The sequence below is a fragment of the Alexandromys fortis genome, unplaced genomic scaffold, assembly GCF_014885135.2.
Source record: "Alexandromys fortis isolate MF-2015 unplaced genomic scaffold, M_Fortis_MF-2015_v1.1 scaffold_94, whole genome shotgun sequence".
Classification (NCBI taxonomy): Eukaryota; Metazoa; Chordata; class Mammalia; order Rodentia; family Cricetidae; genus Alexandromys; species Alexandromys fortis.
In genome coordinates, this window is record NW_026067979.1 from 2,461,804 (window position 1) to 2,481,328 (window position 19,525).

Here is a 19,525-nt window from a genome sequence, read left to right on the forward strand (position 1 = left end):
CTCTGGGAAACAGCCCCAAGCTGTCCTTCTCAAAGGCACCGACTGGCCAGGTTTCCCTGCAGGGTGCAGCACCGGAGTGATGGATGGGTTTGTGACCAGGGTCGCTTCTCTGTTTTGAACCTCTGAGAGTTTTAAAGAGTCATTCTTGTAACCCTTCAAAACAAAACATTTAACAAATATCAATTCCACGTTATCTTATAATGTAGCACAGGGCCAGAGAGGGGCTCAGTGCTTCCGAGTTCCTGCTGCTCCTGCAGAGAATCTGCTTTGGTTCCTGGTGACAGGCCAGGTAACTGGCTTGTAGCCAGCTGCAACTCCAGCTTCACAGACCTGAACTTTCTGCCCTCTGCAGCACCTGTGTGCAACTCACGTGTGCCACACTCACACAGACACACAAGCATGTAAGTATACATAAAATTTCTAAAAAACCATAGTGCCCCAAACAAAAGTTTGACTATCATACTTTGCACATAACTTTATTTGTTGCATAAATGAATATTTGTCAATATGTACATAACCACAAAGAGCAAGTACTAGATTGAGAGCAAAATATTTGGGTTCTAATATGCAAAGCCACTTACCAGCTGCGAGGACTCAGACGAAGAGCTGAATCTGAACTCAGCTCCCTCAACTGTACTTCCCCAACTGTAGGCTCTACGGACCTGCGTGGCCACCACGCAGGCCTATTGCAAGGTTCAAACGCAGAAGCACGAGAAAGTGCCAAGGAACACAACTGGGAACAACACAGATGCAACAAGGAACGGCAATTAAGCTTCAAGTTAAGGAGTATTTGCACACCCCTGGATTGTACCGATGGAGTCAACAGAAAGTGGCAGAAGAGCTAGTTGGCCACTGGCGAGAACAAGTGAGCCATTCTTCAGAGTGGAAAGAATTCTGCAATACTCTGTAGCCTGTCCCGGGAATGAGTCACTTCCCAAATTTCATGATGTCAGAGACCCACCAATAACTCTCTTGAAGAAGCTCAAGGGCCAGATGTTCCTTGTTTATTTACATGTGAAATGGGTTGAATACAGTCACAATGGATGTAGCGAGCACACCCAACAGCAGCAAGACCTTCCAAGGAACTGAACACTGACTACAGTCTAGCATGCAAGTATCTATATACACAAATGAATTTCTTGGCCTAGGAAAACAAACCAAAAAAGTACAAAACCTATCTGGAGATAAATACAAGATATAAAATGCAACGGAAAACACAAAACGGTAACCAAAATAGACAGCTTTCCCAGAGGACTGTCCAGGGAAGTGACGGGAAGGCACCTCCACAGTGCTCCAGTCAGGCGGCCGCGAGAGGGTGCGCAAACTCTATAAGCCTGGTGGCTCAGGGCTTCGTCTGTGGCCAGTTGCAGAGGACAGGCTGCTGCATTGCTAGGTCGGCGGTAAAGTTGTGCATCCCAGCTCTAAGTACCAGGACATTTGGCAGTAGCACCCAGAACAGGAAACACCAACTGTGTAGACAGCAAAGGGTTAAGTCAACCATGCCTTTCTGTTCCTGTCAAGAGCCAGAGAAGTACTTGACAGCCTGGAACTACCAGTCTCTGCAGGAGTTGGCGAGTCACAAGACAAAAGTTGACTAGCGAGCTACAGGCCTAACTACGACTTTCGACTTGGACAGAAGGCCGGCCTTTTCCTAGCCTGTCTCAGCATGCTGTGAGTCAGCCTGGCAAGTTCACCCAGAAAAATCGCCAGCTGTTTTCTCCCCTCTCTGGATCCCCTCTTCCTCATTCCTCCAGGTGGATTAAGGATGCCTGCATTCCCTGCTGGACTCCTGGCCTCTTTTATTTACTCTGGAGGAAGCAGGGACCTGTCGTTTTGGATGCTGTGCAGGAGGGTTCAGGCCACGCCCCTCACCTGGGTGCTGTTGTCCTCGGAGCCCTCAGTGGCTAGGAACAGGCACGCTGAGTGTGGTGCTAAGACACTTAAGAGTGGCCAGTGTTGTGAGACCCACAATCACCTGTAATTTATGTGGTGAGTTCTAAAAATTAAAAACACTAAAAAAGGCATGTTAGCCTGTAATTACTGAACTCATTCAAATTTGTAACATACAAAATGGTTGGTTTGAATTCAGGAACTGCCCCTGTTACGAAGAACTCTGCTTTAAAGAAACGGTACAAAAAACGAAAACTCTAACCCAAAACAAACCAAAAAAAAAACTCAAAACATTTTCCACCAAATACTGATACAAACATGTAACAAAGAGTATAAAAAGTTATTTAAATATATACAAACTCTTTAAAACTCAAATACTGCCTTAATACTTATGGGGAGGGATACATCTGAGGAGGTGAGGGACAGGACAGAGAACATATTGCGACAGCCCAGACAGTACTGTTAACTCTGTTTTACTGCAAACTTTTGGTAACAAAAAAGTCTTGTTTCCAATTCCTATGTGACAGGGCTTCTCTTGCGGAAGATCTGAGGCTATTTCTCAGCTGAACTCATTCTTTTGGATTTGATGAAGGCCATGCCATGTGTCCGCATGTGTGTGTTTAAGGCAGCTTCCGTTTCAAAAGTCTTGGCGCACACTTTGCACTTCCTGTCTGATGCTGCGCCCTCGGCGGCTTCGTCCTCGGGGCTGGGCTTATTCTCTTGCAGGCTGTCTTCCCCAGCCCCGTTCTGCTTGGACACGGGCTGAGGCTCCTTCAGCTTGTGAACGATGAAGAGGTGCCTTGACAGGGAGACGTGGGAGGTGTAGCAGAGGCCACACTCCCGGCACTGGTAGGAGGAGCCGTCCGACTTGTGCTGAGGGATGTGTTCGTGGAACTGCAGAAGGTTCTCCGTGGTGAAGCCACACACGGCACACTTGTGAACCTTAAAGACGTTGATTTTCAGCTTTTTCAGAGGCTGAGTGATGGCTCCTCTGGGAGGCCTGAACTCTAAAACTGGTTCTTCCGATTTCCGCTTGGGACTGGGAGCCTTTGTTGGGGGGAAGAAAGAAAGAAAAATGATACAAATGAAGGTGGTGGGCTCTGTGCCTGGCAAGCAATGCCCAGGCTGCCAGGAAAGCAGACACTGGATGCAGGGGGATTGGGGCCTTAACGATGTGACTCCACCCTGATGTGACTCCACCCTGCATCTTACCTCCCCCTACCCCACCCCCAGCAGGAAGCACTCTGTGCTTCCAGAGTCACTGTACACAGCAGTGAATGAGAAGCCACAGGGGAGCAGCACCCCAGGCCTTCCACACAGGGGTCAAGTGATGACATGGTCATGAAGGGCCAGTGGTCGGAGACAGGAAGTTCAGAAGACTAGGCCGGGGGAGGCAGAGTAAAGCACCTCATGAGAGAACTTGGGCACACGCTTTCATTATGACTAGAGGGGATTACTACAAGACTCCGTGGACCCAGTACCTGCTCCTGCCCCTGGTAATTGTCCTCCTGGTCCTTGTCACACCATGTCCCCTCTGGAGCTGCCTTTTCCTTTCCCCTAGCTTTCGAAATCCCAAGGGCTTCCACTTCCTCTGTACTCGGGCATGGCTCTGAAGGCCTACACCTGCAGCTACCTCTGCATACACTTAACTGCCTGTGGGGAAGATGGCCCAGTGCCACACCTGCCTAACTCTGGATGAGGGGCAGACTCAAGGACTAAGCGCTAATGCATGTCTTGAGAAACCACTTTAGCCCAAGTACGTTCTAGACTTCTCATGGCACCAAAGCCAGCAGTCACTGCCACATGGTGCTTTCTATAACTCCAACTAGCAGAACACGCAGTGCCTTGTGCACAGGCTCCTGTCAGCCATACACACTGTATACACACTGTCAGCTGACTGAGGCTCACTACCTACACAGAGAAGAATAAGGCATGGTTGTGGGGTCTGATCTGTTACCATTCCAAAGAGATCAGAGTCACTTTGAACAGCAGCCACAGTCAGTGAAAAGCATCTGCTTAATATACTTCTTTGACGAAGAGACGTCTACCCTAAGTCAAAGTATAATCTTATGAATTATATGAAGAGCTCCTGTGTGTTATTTCTGCAAGGACACAGACAAAAACTTAGGAAAGGTTACGTTTCAGGAGCTGGGATGGGCTGCACAGGGATTACGTTAGTCTTGACGTAGTCTGAGAGAATGAACAGGGAGCCCACGTCAGCACCACCACAGTGAGGACCAGCTGAGATGTCTGACCTTGGCGTCTTCCTTTATCTCGGTTTCAGTTTCCTCCTCCTCGTTGGAAGCTTCACTCAGCTCTTTCACGTCGGGGTCCTTGATGCCGTGCATCAGCTGTATGTGCTTCTCCAGCATCAGCCGCTTGGTGAACGTCCGCCGGGAGTCTGGGCAGTGTCTGTGAGCACAAGATTGAGAGGGGAACTATGGCTGCCCAGGGGTGCGCACTGCAGAGGACCTGGCCAACAGCAGGTGCGGGAAGGCAAGCGAGCACTGGGGCCCCAAATAGAACAAGCAGCGCTGCTTTGACTCCCGCTCCCTATTGTGAAGAGGTCCCTGCCCCCGGGCTGTGTGAAAGCTGCTGATTAAAAACCATTTCTGTGTCTGTGTGGATGTCACATGCAAGGTACAGCCTGGCGCTAGAGTTGCTACAGGGGGTGGTGGAAGAGCAGCGAGAACTCTTAACTGCTGAGCCACCTCTCCACCTCTGCTGGGCCCTCACTACTTTGGTTCAGGCAGATATTTAAGCAATTATTTAATTTGTAATTCTAGATGGCCTCAATCTTAAAAAACTGGACAATATTAAAATTTCCAAGTTTTCTTATAGTGACTCAGAACAGCCCTTAGAATTTACATAAGAGCTTCCCCAGGCTGCAGGAGGCGCCTTCTGAACCCCTGTTAGCCTAAACTAATTTACCCATGTTAGCCTAAGATTCCTCAAAGCACAAATGCAACTTACGTTTGTACCTGGAAATCCTTATTCATTCAGGAGATTAAATCCACTGGAGGTAGGTAAATTACTTAAATTTTGTGCACTACACAGATGATCTCCTGGAAAGGTTTTAATTTACTATTTTCCTAAGAAAACAGCCCAAAGCCAGGTGGTGGTGGCGCATGCCTTTAATCCCAGCACTCGGGGAGGCAGAGCTGGGTAGATCTCTGTGAGTTCAAGGCCAGCCTAGTATATAGAGTGAGTTTCAAGACAGGCTCCAAAGCTGTATAGAGAAACCCTGTCTTGAAAAATAAAACAACAACAACAAAATGTGTGTGTATGTGTGTGTTGTCTGTGCATGCCACAGCACCTGTGTGGGACCAGGGACAACTCTGTGAAGTCAGTGGTCCCCCTTTCACCCTTAAGGGGGTTGTCAGGCTTATGAAGCACTTCGACTCACTGAGGCAACTCTTCATTTTACTGCCTTTCAGTAAAAGGGGAAAAAATAGAAAAAAAAAAAAAAAGGCCAGACAAACAGAAAAGGTAGCAGCTGTCATGGAAGGCCATGCCAGGCTTTTCCATCTTCTCGGCCCAGGACACCGTGTGCCTGAGCTCTCACTGTCAACACAGACTCCACGGAATGTTGTCTTCTCATCCATTCCTCCCCACTCTGACCTCCTCCTTAGGAAATGTTCCCTAAGTACCTCAGGCACAGAAAGTTCCCATTAGTCTGAAGGCCAGCCTCATGTGTGTCCTCACCACGAGGTCCATGGGGTCTGACTCTGACCACAATCAACCGCATTCCACACTGGCTCCGTGGTCTGTTTCTCCCTTTTAATTAGATTTGCTCATTTTATTTTTTATGTCTGAGTTTTGCCTACATATATGTATGTACACCACATGTGTGCTTGGTGACTGAGGAATTCAGAAGAGGGTACTGGATTCCTTGGAACTGGAGTTATAATGGTTATAAACGACCAGGTAGGTGCCAGGAATCAAACGCAAGCCTTCTGCAGGAACAACTGCTCTGAGGTGCTGAGCCATCTCTCCAGCCCCTCTGTGGTCTCTTGTGGGCAGAGTTTTAACCTGCTACACACTCTGCGCATGTGGGTTGAGTAGGTGACACAGATTTCCCACGGACGATAACCACCGCCGGCTCATCTCATACCAAGAGGCAATTCAGGACTGACTATTGGTGGATGAGTTTACATTGGTCCCTCAGTCCCTCACATTTGGTGGATGTCAGCCAGCAGTCAAAGCGTCTCTAACTGGTTGCAGCCAGATGGCTCATGGCCTGGGTATAAATGAGCCCCCTTCTTAGCCTTCACCGAGTCTGAGTAAATCATTCCTAAATCTACACGGTCCACTCACTGTATAAAAGGAGTCTCATCCAAGCAAGCCCACCACACTCTACAACCAACACTTCCCACTGAGTGACAGAACACAGTGCAAGCGTGTGGAGAGAAATGCTGCTCATTCGACATGGGACGTTGGAAACAAATGCCCTGAAGAGGGGTACGGGTGCTATGTTCACAGCCTAGCCACCAGAGCAGAGGAAAAATCAAAAGGAAATGGGAAAACCCGAGCTTTGTGGCCGCCTTCCCTTCTCTATGTGTCCATAGCAGATGTGAGACTTACGAGCAGGCGTACACTTTCCTGATGCCTTTGTGCTTGATGCGGTTGTGGCGGCAGAGGCTGTGGGAGGAGCTGAAAGACTTGTCACACTGGCGGCAAGGGTGCTTCTTCATTTGCTGTGCAGGAGAGAAGAAAGGGCCCCTTAAGACCGTGGAGGCAGAATCACCTGATGCACTTCAGCTGGCATTCTGCACCACTGCTGTTAATTGTTCTGCCACTGACCTACAGCAGGCCTAAACCAGCGTAAAAAGTACCAAAACACTAAAGTCCTCTGAAAATATATAATTACAGAGCTGGAAAGATGGCTCAGTGGTTAAGGACCACTTAAGTGTTTAAAAGGACCCAGGGTTCAATTCCCAGCACCCAGAGGGCAGCTCATAGCTGTCAGTAACTGCAGTCTCAGGGGATCTGATGGCCTCTTCTAGCCTCTCTAGGCACTGCACGCACACGGACACACGTGTATTCAGGCAAAACACTCATACACATAAAAAAAAAAAAAAGCAATCACAGTGCACTGCTGGGTCATCCAGGAAGCAGCTTATTCTAGGAGGGCAGAATCCTTCACCCCCTAAATACTTACACTTTTTACCTAGTCCAAATACCCAGGTATTCGTGATAGAAATACTACTTTCATGAAAGCTGTTGCTTTGAACAGTAGGCAGTGTGTGCGAAACAGCAGCCACTTCAGTAACTACCAAGGAAAACCATCGCTGGATCTGCTAAATGGGGAACTGCCTCTTTCAATGTGCCATGTTAAATCACTGGCTGATTTTAAACATTTAAAACCTTTGCTCGTCAACGATTAAGTAACCACAAGACCCCTGTGAGATCCATGTGGCTACTTGGAACACAGAACTTTGGAGGGTGCTTCCGTGGGCTGCCTCTTAATGTGTATGAGAGAATGTTTACATATGAGCTATATACATGACAAAAATACTTTTTAAAAAAACTTTTCGAGACAGGGTTTCTCTGTTGCTTTGGAGCCTGTCCTGGAACTCACTCTGTAGACCAGGCTGGCCTCCAACTCACAGAGATCCACCTGCCTCTGCCTCCTGGGTGCTGAGATTAAAGGTGTGCACCACTACCGCCCAGCCATGATAAAAATACTTTAAAACTACCGGTAAAAATTACTTTTTTTTCATAGAAGTTTCCAGGCTGGGGGCATAGCTCAGTGGTAGAATGCTTGTTTAGCATATGGGGCCCTAGTTCAATCCCAAGTAACACACAAACACACACACACACACACACACACACACAGCTTCCCACTTTGGCCAGGTTAACAGTTGTACTAGTCAGATGCCCCTCTGTGCAGGGCCCCTGAAGCAAACTGAAAGTTTAGCTGAAAAGAAAGTCTTGGATGCCGTGACAAGTATCAAGCGGTCCCAAACCAAACACTGCCATATCATAAAGGCTGTCATTCTCCAGAATGGAACCAGTTTGGCTCCGCCTTTAGTAAGTCAGGCTGTATAGAATCAGTTCTCGTGAGAAACCTAACTATTGGCAGTACACCCGGTGAAGAAACACCTTCATCTGATGAAATCGATGACCTGTGGACTGGCAAGCAAACCTATTTAACGGGCTCTATAGACCACAGGAGGATCGCAACCCTGTCTCTGTGGTTCACAACTGTGTGGCCTCAAGCAGACACTCAGCTAACATCAGCCACGCCCTCAACTGTGAACTAAGGTCAATAGCCGTCTTCCTTGTGGGGCCAAGGGAACCTAGGACTAAACACTGAGCAACTGAAGAGCCGCAATCCTCCTTCATTCCGCTGCTACATTAGCATAGTCATGATGTCTGCATCTCATCTGAAGAGACTGGGAAGCAGGCTTGTTTTATTTATGAAATATCTATTTAGCTCAGGCTGCTTCAGCCTCCCAAGTACTACGGTTTAAAATGTTCACAACCATGTCTGGCTTTCTAAATAAAACAAAAAGGACTGACAAGTGCCCAGAAGAGTCCTGGACCCAGACAAAGGCGAGGGGGAGAATTGTCATCTCTACGTTAACAATAAAAGAATTGATATTTTATGGGGAGAGAAAAAATAAAGTAATAAGCACGCTCTGCCTCTGAAATAAACTGCCATCTCTCGTGTGGTGGTCTGAAGAAGAATGGCCCCCATGGGTCATTTGGAGTATTTATTTCCTTGAATACTTGGTCCCTAATTGGTGGACCTGTGTGGCGAAGACCGGAAGGCATGGCTATCACTGGGGGTGAGCTTTGAGATTTCAGAGGCCATTCCCAGTGTCAGGATGTGAGTTCTCAGCTGATCCTGCCGTCTGCTATCATGGATTCTAACCCTAAGCCCAATTAAATGCTTTAAGTCGCCTGGGTCATGGTGTTTTGCCACAGCAACAGAAAAGGAACTGAGACATCTCCCAAGGCCTTTCCCCCATAATTCTTGCTCTTTTTTGAGAGGAGTCGAGGATGGCTTCAAATGCACAATTCTCCTGCCTCACTCTCCTGAGCTCTAGGATTACAGGCATGGACCACAGAAGTTCTTGATTATACAGAGCAAACCATTAGTAACCCTACTCTACTTACACAGCCAAAGAACACGAGAATACAAATGTCCACTTCAGATAAAGCTTTAAGCACAAAATCATCCGCAAATAGTTTTGTTTCAACAGTGGCATTTAAAGAGCCAAGACCTGATTCCCATTAATCTTGTACATATCAGACAAACTTGGAGCTGAGACACAAGACTGCTTTCTAAGAGCAGGACAGATCTCTCAGTAACAGAATCAGAGCACAGAAGTGTATGTGTCAGTACAGCACAGCAAGAGGGCACAGGGAGAGGGACTGGACTCTTTCTACGGCGATGGACTTAAAGTTTTCTCAGTATATTAACACCAAAGCAAACTCTAATAAAGAAATACCTGTGGGGACGCCCTCAGAGGACAGTGGGATAGAAGCAGCCCTGCTGAGTCTGTCTTCACAGAGCTAGCAACCTGCCAGGTTAGGAAAACACATAATGAAGACCAGGGTCAGGGGTGGAGCTCAGCTGGCAAAGCGTTCACTTGTGTGCACAAAGCCCTGGGTTCATCCTCAGGCCACACCACTGGGTGTGGTAGCACTAGCCGATCTCTGGAGACGGTCACTCCACTACTCCCTGAAGGCTACTCTTGTGACATGCATCCCCACTGCCATAGGGTGACCAACGCTCCTTTCAGGATGAAATGAAAACGAGGCAAGGTCCATGCTCAGCCAATGTTCAGGAAGCCCCCTAGACAGCCATCAAGAAAGAGCAGAATGCCCACTGACTAAAGGGCGCCTAGTAGGTCCCAAGCCACGGTGACATATACCGTCAACTCAATCAAAATGCTTTCCGAGAACCGCCAGGGCAGAAGCCCCTCACAAGGTAAGTTCTAAACGCTGAACTGGTCTACTTAGGGCTGGCCCAGTTACACAGTTACATGATGGGTCTCCCCTGCACACCCCCACCCCAAGACTTTATTACCAGGAGCATTCCAAGTACCCCCAAAGGATGCCGGACTGTTCTGACAGTGATTAAGCCTGTGTGGTGGTGCTCTTTTCTGTACAAGCAGGTGCTCCTTGACGAACAGTGACTCTCAATAAACCCTGCACAAGCACAAAGTGAACTCAACAGTCCCACAAATCCACCATGAAGCTGAAAACTTACAGCAAACCAGAGGCAGGGGCAGAACAGGGCAGGGCAGGCTGTACATACCCTCCTGGGTTAAATTTACAAACAAAGCACCGTAAGAAAAGAACTGATAAAACAACAGTTCCAATACACGCTCCTCAAGGTTCTGTGAATGTGTCTAAGCTAAGGAGCTCACGGCTCTTCTAGCTGTGCACTGAGAGAGTGTTACGGCCTTCCTGTGGCGTGTCTGAACTGGCAGCACCCCACACGGCACTACTAAAACGAGGGTCAGTTCAACAGCACCGCGGTCTTCCCACACACTGTCTGACTCACGGTGGGCGGGCAGCAGCACAGAGGGCGGATTCAGTTCCTGGGTGGGACAGTACAAGATTTCATCACGCTGCTTATGAGCTGTTCACGTCTAGAACTTTCGACCTATTGCTTTCATACCGCAGTTGACCACAGGTAACAAGACACAGACGATGAGACCACAGAGATAGAACGACGCGTGCTTTTATAATGATATGTAAAAGACCTAGGGTGTGGGGGTAGGAACAAGACTCCGCTGGACCCCTTCATGTTCAGTTTGTGAACTATGTGAATGTGGTATACATGTAAATCAGACCTTTTCTGATCTACTGCCTCAAAAAAATGTTAGATTTATTGAGGTAAAGTTTTACATGAGTGCACTTTATATTTGATACACTACTAAACATCATAGCTCACACCTCTAATCCCAGCATTTGGGAGGGAAAAGAGGGAGCTCAAGGCCAGCATGGACTATGTAAGACTCTCAAAAATAAAAGGATGTGGAGGCTGGAACAATGGTTCAGTAGTTAAGAGTGCATCCGAATCAGGAGCTCACAACTGCCTGGAACTCAGGTCCAGGGGACCTGAATCCTCTTCTGGCCGCAGTGGGCACATGCATAAACTCAAATAAATATTCAAAACAGAAACATGCCAACCAAGATACAGAACAGGAATGCTCCTCTCCACAGTCCCACGTGCCCTTTGTGGTTAGCTCTGTCCCTCTTTTCTAAACCTCTCTGGTTTGCTTTGCGTACCTGCCGTGAAGCAGGCCACATCACAGCACAGCAGGCACCCAGCACAACACACAGCTAACTCACCTATGTGTCCCTTCTCACTTCAGAGAAATGTCCACTTAGAGCTATCCCCTAGTCCACTGACCCCTTTACCAGCTGGTGGACATCAGCGTTGGAGGAAACGATGAACAGAGCTATTCTAAACATTAGGTCCAAGGCAAACATTTCCTGCCAATACACAGAGTATTTACTTGCAGGTGTGTCTAAACCCTAATGTTTTTCATTTCCTTAAAGGAATGCTTGGGTGTTCTTATCCTCCATCAGAAGCTTGTTTTTCGGAAATACTTGGGTCATATGAACTATGCCAGTAACCTGCATATATTTACTAGAAACACACCAGTAAGTCCTACAGGGCAACAATCAGGCTGAAGTGCTGGGCATAGAGCAAGTACTGTTTAGTGTTCAGATGTCAGAAGTGTGAGCATGCCAGACACAGATATAAGACTGCAAGAGCAAGGTGAGGTGAGAAGCAGCGAGGTAGAAAGGCTTAGACACAGGGACAGACAGGTCCTCCATACCAGCTGGAGCTCACACCCATCCATCCTTTAAGTGTCAAGTGCCACACCCATCCCCAAGATGGGTCTCTGCAGTCACTGTCTCTTTTCCCCTTACGCTGCACAGCTGCGGGGCAAATCGTGCACAGTGGGGCTCCCCTCTGCCTAAACCCATGTGGAGAGCTCTGCAGCTTTAAGGAGCAAAGCCTCGGGGCCTGCCCCCTGTCCAGTCCCAATCTCCCCCCTTACACACACACACACACACACACACACACACACACACGCACACGCACACGCACACGCACACGCACACGCACACACACATTCAGGCACTCCTTGCTGACATCCCTTTCACGTCTGTGCTACATCCACGCACTCTGGACCCACACTCACATTCCCATTCCTCCCACACATCCTCAAGGATGCTCTGGGAAGTCTCTCCTCTAAGAAGCCCACCCTGGAGTTCCCGAACCCCGTCCCTCTCCAGTGAGGTGTGGTCATCAGCTCTGTTTCCCTGCACTCAGACACAAGTCCAATACTTCTCCTCTAATAATCACTCGGAATTTTAACTTTGAAACCTGCCCTCATTAAGAGCAGGCTGGCATCTTATGGCTGTGTTCATGGGTCCTCAACAAGCAAACTCCGAGCTGGAGTCTGAATTCCAAGTATCCCTCACAGAACACTTACTTTTATACTGTCTGTGTCTCCCAAGAAGCCTTCCCTCTACAAACTGGCTTTAGTTTTCATGACTGATGCTATCCATAGCGGGTACTATGCATTATGGTAAATGTTTACTGAACAGAAGTTAGTGGTACATACGTAAGAAAAATGCTTACAAGTTAAACATCCCCACGGCGTGTGAACAGTCTGTTTACACAGTTCCAGAATGCCTAAGTACTCAAGAGGGAAAGAAAAAGATTGAGCATCCCCAATCTGAAAAAAAAAAGTCAGTGCGAATATTCCAAAGTAAAAAACAGATTAAAATAAAATTCCAAAATCTGAAACATGCTTCTGATCCTCAAAATTATTCAACCTGTGGTATGTATAGATAAACCCAAATTGATCTCTTTTTTTAAGTCTAAAATCTAGTATATCTCTTAAAAATGAAGTTTCCTACAAAATAAATTTTCTACAACATAAGCACTAAGATGAACATAAATAACATACCTTAGTAGTCCACTTGAAATTGTTAGCATACCCAAGTGAGGAAGTGCTCGATTTTAGGGCTGACATCTGGATAAGCAAAAATTAATGCTATGTGGGCATTAAAATTTGCTCTTCAAATCGGGCGGTGGTGGTGCACAGCTTTAATCCCAGCACTTGGGAGGCAGAGGCAGGTAGATCTCTGTGAGTTTGAGGCCAGCCTGGGCTACAGAGCTAGTTCCAGGACAACCAAAGCTACAGAGAGAAATCCTATCTCAAAAAAAAAAAAACAAAAACAAAATTACAACAAATTTGTTTTTTCTTGCTGGGCCCTGCTACATAATGTTACCTCCAGCTACCGATGCCAAACGACAGGAAAGAAACCTGCTGATCCTGTGACCCTTGCTCACTGGTCAAATGACCTTTCCACACACAAGGAACAGCCTTCCCCTAACATTCGGAAAATGGTCATAAACCCTTAAACCCTAACGGGGAGACATTAGGACCCTGGCAACTGATGTCATATTTCTGTTCCAACTCCATCGTTTCCAAGAACAGACCAAGATAGTATGTTTATGCATACAACACAAACTGCCCACACATGGAAGCTCTGAGAAGTATAATTAAGTGTTAACATTAATCACATTAGCCAGGTTTCTGCAGGCTGAAATTGGGCAGTTCTGGAGAAACATCTGAGAACAGAGTGATTCAGACGACAGGTTAGCCGGGTTTTTCTGGGTACACCAGACTTTTCAGGCCATAACATCACACCGTAGCTGCTCGATTCTGCACGCAGGCAGAGAGCAGCATCAAGACACAAATGGCAGGAGTGTGCTACCTCGGATTATTAAAATGTGAAATGTGGTTTCCTGGTCCTTGACTTAGGCCGTTATCTCACATCCAACAGAAAACACCCTGCAGAACCAAATCCACTTAGCCAAGTGGCTAATCAATCTAGGTAAAGTAACGAACGGACCAGCAAAATGAGGATGTTCTGGGGAGACACTTGTCTCTAGATTGGAATGGCAGACTGCTGAACACTGGACCAACATCCCTCATGGGAATTTCTCCAGGAATCTCCTGCTGAAGAAGGAAAAGGTGCCAGGCAGAGGGGAAGTTTGTCCCCCAAAGACTTTATACAGTTCCAACAATTTATCAGACCACCTTATAAAATAAGACTGAAGCCCGGCTAATGATGGGTCAATGGTCAGTGGGACCACGCATTGACCAGGACTGCTTACAGGGTCCTATCTTTGGCCCTCTATTTAAACTGGTGTACAAAGAGAGTTCCAGGGCAGTTAGGGCTGTAACACAGAGAAACCTTGTCTTGAAAAAAAAAACAAAAAAAAAAATTGATCTCACTTCAGGACCTCCAAAGATAGACTTGGGGAGTTTGCTGGATCTCTTTGCTCCTCTCTCCAATGTAGCCACATTGAATAAATCATTTTCTGTTTCTCACTTTTAATTTGGTTCTTTTAATTGTCTTATTGAGAACGGTTGCCAGCCCTGACCTGGACACAAGCTGTACCTTCAAGATAGAAAAAAGTAATCCAAGTTGTACAAGGGGAATGCTTTCATTATTTCATGTTAGCACATTCTGAACAGATTCTAGGCTAAGTGAGAGTGATCTAGATTATGGGAGCAGCAGCTTTGAAATGGGCAGGCAAAGAACCCAGGCAAGTTGTCCTCTGCCTTCTATAGGCACTGTGGCATATGCAAACACACACACACACACATGCATGCGCGCGTGAAACAAACAAATGTAAAACTCTGATCTGCTGATAACAATGTACAATTGAAAATTACAACACAAAAGGCTGATAAATGTGCACTAATAAAAGGCCAAGTCCGAAGCAGAAAGAATAGAAGCATGCAGATCCACAGCACTCACGCTCAGGGTAATGCCAGACACTTTGCTGAGAGAAGGACTCTCTTCCAGGGAAGCCCTGGGCACTGGGCATTAGCACTACCGATGCCTGCCTGGGTTCCCTGCATCTTCGCAAGCAGAAGGGCTTGGAGTTCCTCTAACAACAGTAAACAAATCTCCTCTGCCCTGTCAGGGAACTCCTGGGCTGCTAGCCTCCGGCCATCAGCTTGAGTGCACCTTCCCTTACAAAGCTGTCAGGACTAACACCTCCTCATGAGGCTCTTTCCGGTGCACACAGAAAGAATGGATGTGGCTGGGGGCGCAGACAGGGCCCAGGCATGCGCTGTGTGCTTTCTGACCACATCTGCCAACACCACACGACTGTGAAGTCTCTCTCCTGCCTTATTTCCCTCTACAGGGGTTGGGCCTATCTCCGAGGTGTCTTTTGTTTCCACAATGCCTGCCTACACATGGGGAACATGTGTTTTATGTCTATTCTCAGAGAATCTGTCTTCAAAGAGGAACTGTTGCAGAGAATTACAGAGAAACTGCCGGCCTGTCTTCCTTTCCTTCCCTTCGTTTCTTTAAATTAGGGTCTCGTGTAGCCCAATCAAGCCTTGAACTCACAATGTAGCCCTGAACTTCTGATCCTACTGCATCCAACTCAAGCTGGGATTACATGTGTACCACCAAGGCCAGCTTATGTGGTGCTAGGCTGAACCCAGGGCCTTGGGCATGCCAGACACACGCCCTGCATCTCCATTTCCTATTCGCCTTCTAATATAACTCTTCATAGGATATTTTTCACCCTTTTTAATTACACTCCATGGGGCCTGCTGCCAGCTTCGACACTGCAGGGATCTCAGGCACAGGGAGGGCTGGAGGGCTGGGTGGAAAGGGAAGTATCTGGCAGAATGAGAAATAAAAGTCTTGTTATATAATAAGCTCCCGGCATGGGGCACAGCGTGTAGACAGCAAAACTCAAGGAACCAGGCCACCAGGAAGCTGAAGCCACTGGCTCCACGCGATGGAAGCAGGGCTGAAAACAAACAGCTGTCGGTGCCAGGGAGCTGAACTCAGTGCCTGACCGTGGGCGGTGTTTTAATAAGAACTGTTCTTACGCCAGCAAGTCCTGCCTGGAACACTGACCCAGAGCAGACTATGGCAGGATGCCTGTCTGGGCACCAGCACCCGCCCAGAATCCAGACATCCTCCACCTCCTGAGCACACTAGAAATAAACAGGAAAGCTTGGGGAGGAAGCCTGTTCCTCCATCAGCCCTGCGGGCACCGCAGCAGGCGAGTCTGGATGTCTGTAAACATCTTACTCGCTGTGTTGAAAGCTCTCAATTTTAAGAAGTTCCTGCTTTCATGCCTCAAAGGGCGCAGACTCTTCAGGGAGCGCCATGTGTGCTTTCATACCTCATGTGCAAAGATGTTCCTTGGTACCTAAAGCAGAGTGCTTAGGGAGGGTCTGGGTCTGCTGAGTGATTCCACACTGCTCCAACCAGGCCCTTTCAGCCAGTTCTCCTAGCCAAAGTCTCAGTCTGTCCAGCAAAAAGATAAAATTAAAGGTGCAAACCTATGGTTACCAAACCAGGTGACAGATGGCCATGGTGACAGACTTTGACCGAACTGAGAGTCTCAATCAGCTTCTCCAGCTTTGCACACCAGAGACAAGAGCCGTGCGTCTGGACTGCTCCCTTCCACCTCGACTGAGCTCTAACTTTAACCCACAGGTGTGGGAGGTCACCCCAGGCCCCAAGGCCACAGAAGGTGCACAGTAAAATGGGGAGCTTGCTGGTGGCCACAATGAGCTCAGAAAAGGTGACCAACTGAAGTAGCAAAAGAGATGAAGACACTGCCATGTGTCGGCAGGTCACACGCAGCCCTGTGCCATGGATACAACAGAAGGCAAGGTCCACACAGCCAGGCCTCAGCAATGTTTCACACCTGCACAAGTGCCAGGGCTTACAGAATTGCTCTGGCAGCTCTGGTGGGTGGGCTAGAGAGCACTCTGGGCTCTGCCAAGGGAATTTACAGTGGCTCCTTGGCTATGGCTCCCAAAAAAGAGGTTCAGTAAGTGTGATCCAACCAGGAGGGATAAAAGCTGTTCCCACTGAACAAGTGCAGACACTTTTTCTTGTCACTATTCCTGAGCAGTAGTATGTAACAACCATCACCGTAACAACAATTTGCATGCTATTTCACTGTGTGGGCTCTTTTCAGTCATCCTAAGACTATTCAAAATTCACAGGTGAGGTGTGTCAAGCGTGGGTACCGCATCATGTTGCCTAGGGGCCTAGAGCATCCTTGGATGTTGGTAGGGGAAAAGAAGCAGAATCTGCTCCAGAACCAATTCCCATGGGTACAGAGGGGCCACTATACTGAGCTGCAATCACAAGGGACAGGATCCCAGTAGGATCCCCTAACTATACCAGCTCTGGGCATCCCAGGCTTAAAGTACTTTCAAGAACAAGGTACTGACTTGACGACTAGAACGTAACCAACATGCTTTACTGCTTGGTGTTGTAATGTGGCTGCACATCCTTGGGTTTGGGGGTTTTATGCTCAGTAACCCACGCAATGCACTTTGATACAAACCCTCCCACAGTGCCATCAGAAAGCAGCCATAAACAGCTAATAAAGCCACGTCCTTTCCTTTAGCACACACGAATGAGTGCTAGTAAATGCACCTCTAACTCCGCTCAATGCTGTTTGCAGCAAAGTCAGACAAGTTTATAGGAAATGCCTCTCCTACGGCTTGGCTCCAGCAGACATCTCGCCAGACACACAGTTCATCCCGACGGGAAATCCTCTGTCTGACACACAGTCGTCCTTCTGGCTACAACAAGAAGTGGAATAAAAGCCACAGGCTTATCTGTGTCGCATTTGCAAATAACTTCATCTTTCCTGAGAGACTCAGTTCATTTTCTTTTTCTATGCCTCACAGAATAATAGGTATATTTTAGAAACAGAAATTGGTCATTTGCTTGTCATTTTTCTTTCAATTTAGTGTTCTCAGTCTCCTAGACTAAATGTTGCCACCCAGTCTGTGCCCAGTCCTGACTCTTGTCATTGTAACTGCTTCCCTTTCAGTTCAGTCACAAGTTATCAAAATCAGTAGCCAGAGGTGTATTTTGTGCTCCTGAAACTAAAAACTGTCAATACCATCACTGCAAGGCATTTATATCCTTATATTAAAAGATAAGGACTTCTATAAAACCATTCCCCAATAAAATGCAATAATTATAACCATTCTTATAAACACTGTGATAACCATAAAATTACATATACTGCAAAATGTTCTAAACAAAATTATAATAAAATATCAAGGTCTGTGGCCATAATGAATGACTCTTCATAAAACCAGCCTTACTATAAGACACACATTTCTAGCACAAACCAATTTATGTCTGGAAACCTAAGGCCCAAAAGGAAGGTCCCGCTCCATAGCAGAGCAGGGACAGAGCTGAGCCTCACCAACTTTCCTGCTGGTGTATCTTTCCTGAGCTGGGTGTACGCCAGGCACATCTACCACTACACCACACTCTGAACCCCGCCCGGTCTGTGCACTTACTTTAAAACATCCCTCCTAACCTTTGAGTGATCACAAATTCTAAATCAAAGGACAGGAAAAACTGAACTTTTATCCTCTTATCAAGATAATAATGATTTGGCTGAAGGTCAACATCCTCACAATTTAAATATAACTTGAGAAGAAAAAAAAAACAACTATTTTAATCCTGCACCCACATTAAAGTAACTCATGCCTTGTGGCAACAGTATAAACGACGCCCATTAACCACCTGGCCAAAAAACCAGTGCAAGCCAGATGATATTCTGTCCACAGCCAATAGCCATCACTTGGTTAAAAGCAGCAAACAAAGGAAGGAATGATATTTAATCCACAGATCTAATAAACCTTGACAAAGAAAACTGTGCCCTGTCCCTTTAAAAACATGAGTGGGGCCCAGGCTGTATAGATGACTTTTAAAAGGTATGTATATACTTAGATGGAGTGATAGCTCAGTGATTAAGAGCACTGCCTGCTCTTCCAAAGGTCCTGAGTTCAATTCCCTGCAACCACATGGTAGCTCACAACCATCTGCAGTGAGATCTGGTGCCCTCTTGAGTAAGAGACCTGGTCATTCGTCCTCAACACCTTAGACCATGAAGCCCAATATAGACAAGTTCAACAGAACAGCCATAAATGGGCTGCCCATGCACGCTTCAGCCAGGGCATAAATTTAAAAATTTTCATTCACACACACATACACACACACACACACACACACACTTAATACCCACATGTACATATATGCACAGACAGGCAGGCATGCAAGCACACACACACACACACACACACAACACAATGAAAGTAAGAAGTTTGTAAAGGATTACAGTGAGTCTGGGTATGGCTGCTGCAATCAAGAAAACAATCCAAGCATCATTTTAAGAGGCACAAGTCAGCACAGGCTGTCTGAGCTCTGCTAAGAACCCAGACTCCACCTACCGTTCTCCCATTACTTTCTTCTAGCTACAGCTGAATGCCTATTCCACAAAAGGCTGAAAAACAGTTTTACAAATCACCCACACCCAGTACAGAAAATGAGAAGGCGGAATCTGCAGTATTCGTCAAGATGGCTTAATGCGTCAAGGCGTTCACCAGCAAGCTGGGCCCCACATGGTAGAAAGAGAAAACAGATTCCCACAAGTTGTCCTGAAGTCCACACATGCGCAGTAGCATGCGTATGCCCATAGATACGTACATGCACATACACACAAAAATTAAAATACTATCTTTCGCTTCACCCTCAACTGAGGTTACACCTTCGGGAA

General features: G+C 47.1%; 1 protein-coding gene across 16 annotated transcripts in view; it reads right to left on the minus strand.

Annotated features, from left to right (window-relative positions):
• Positions 1–460: 460 nt before the first annotated feature.
• Znf532 (zinc finger protein 532) overlaps positions 461–19,525 on the minus strand; it is a 96,767-nt gene continuing 77,702 nt past the window's right edge. For all 16 annotated transcript variants that reach the window (XM_050157869.1, XM_050157863.1, XM_050157867.1 and 13 more), the window contains 3 exons: positions 6,475–6,587; positions 4,146–4,302; positions 461–2,937 (listed from right to left, as the gene is read on the minus strand). In XM_050157869.1, coding sequence (XP_050013826.1) covers positions 2,443–2,937; positions 4,146–4,302; positions 6,475–6,587 — 765 coding nt within the window. In that variant the 3' untranslated portion in view covers positions 461–2,442. The remainder of the gene's footprint in view (positions 2,938–4,145; positions 4,303–6,474; positions 6,588–19,525) is intronic.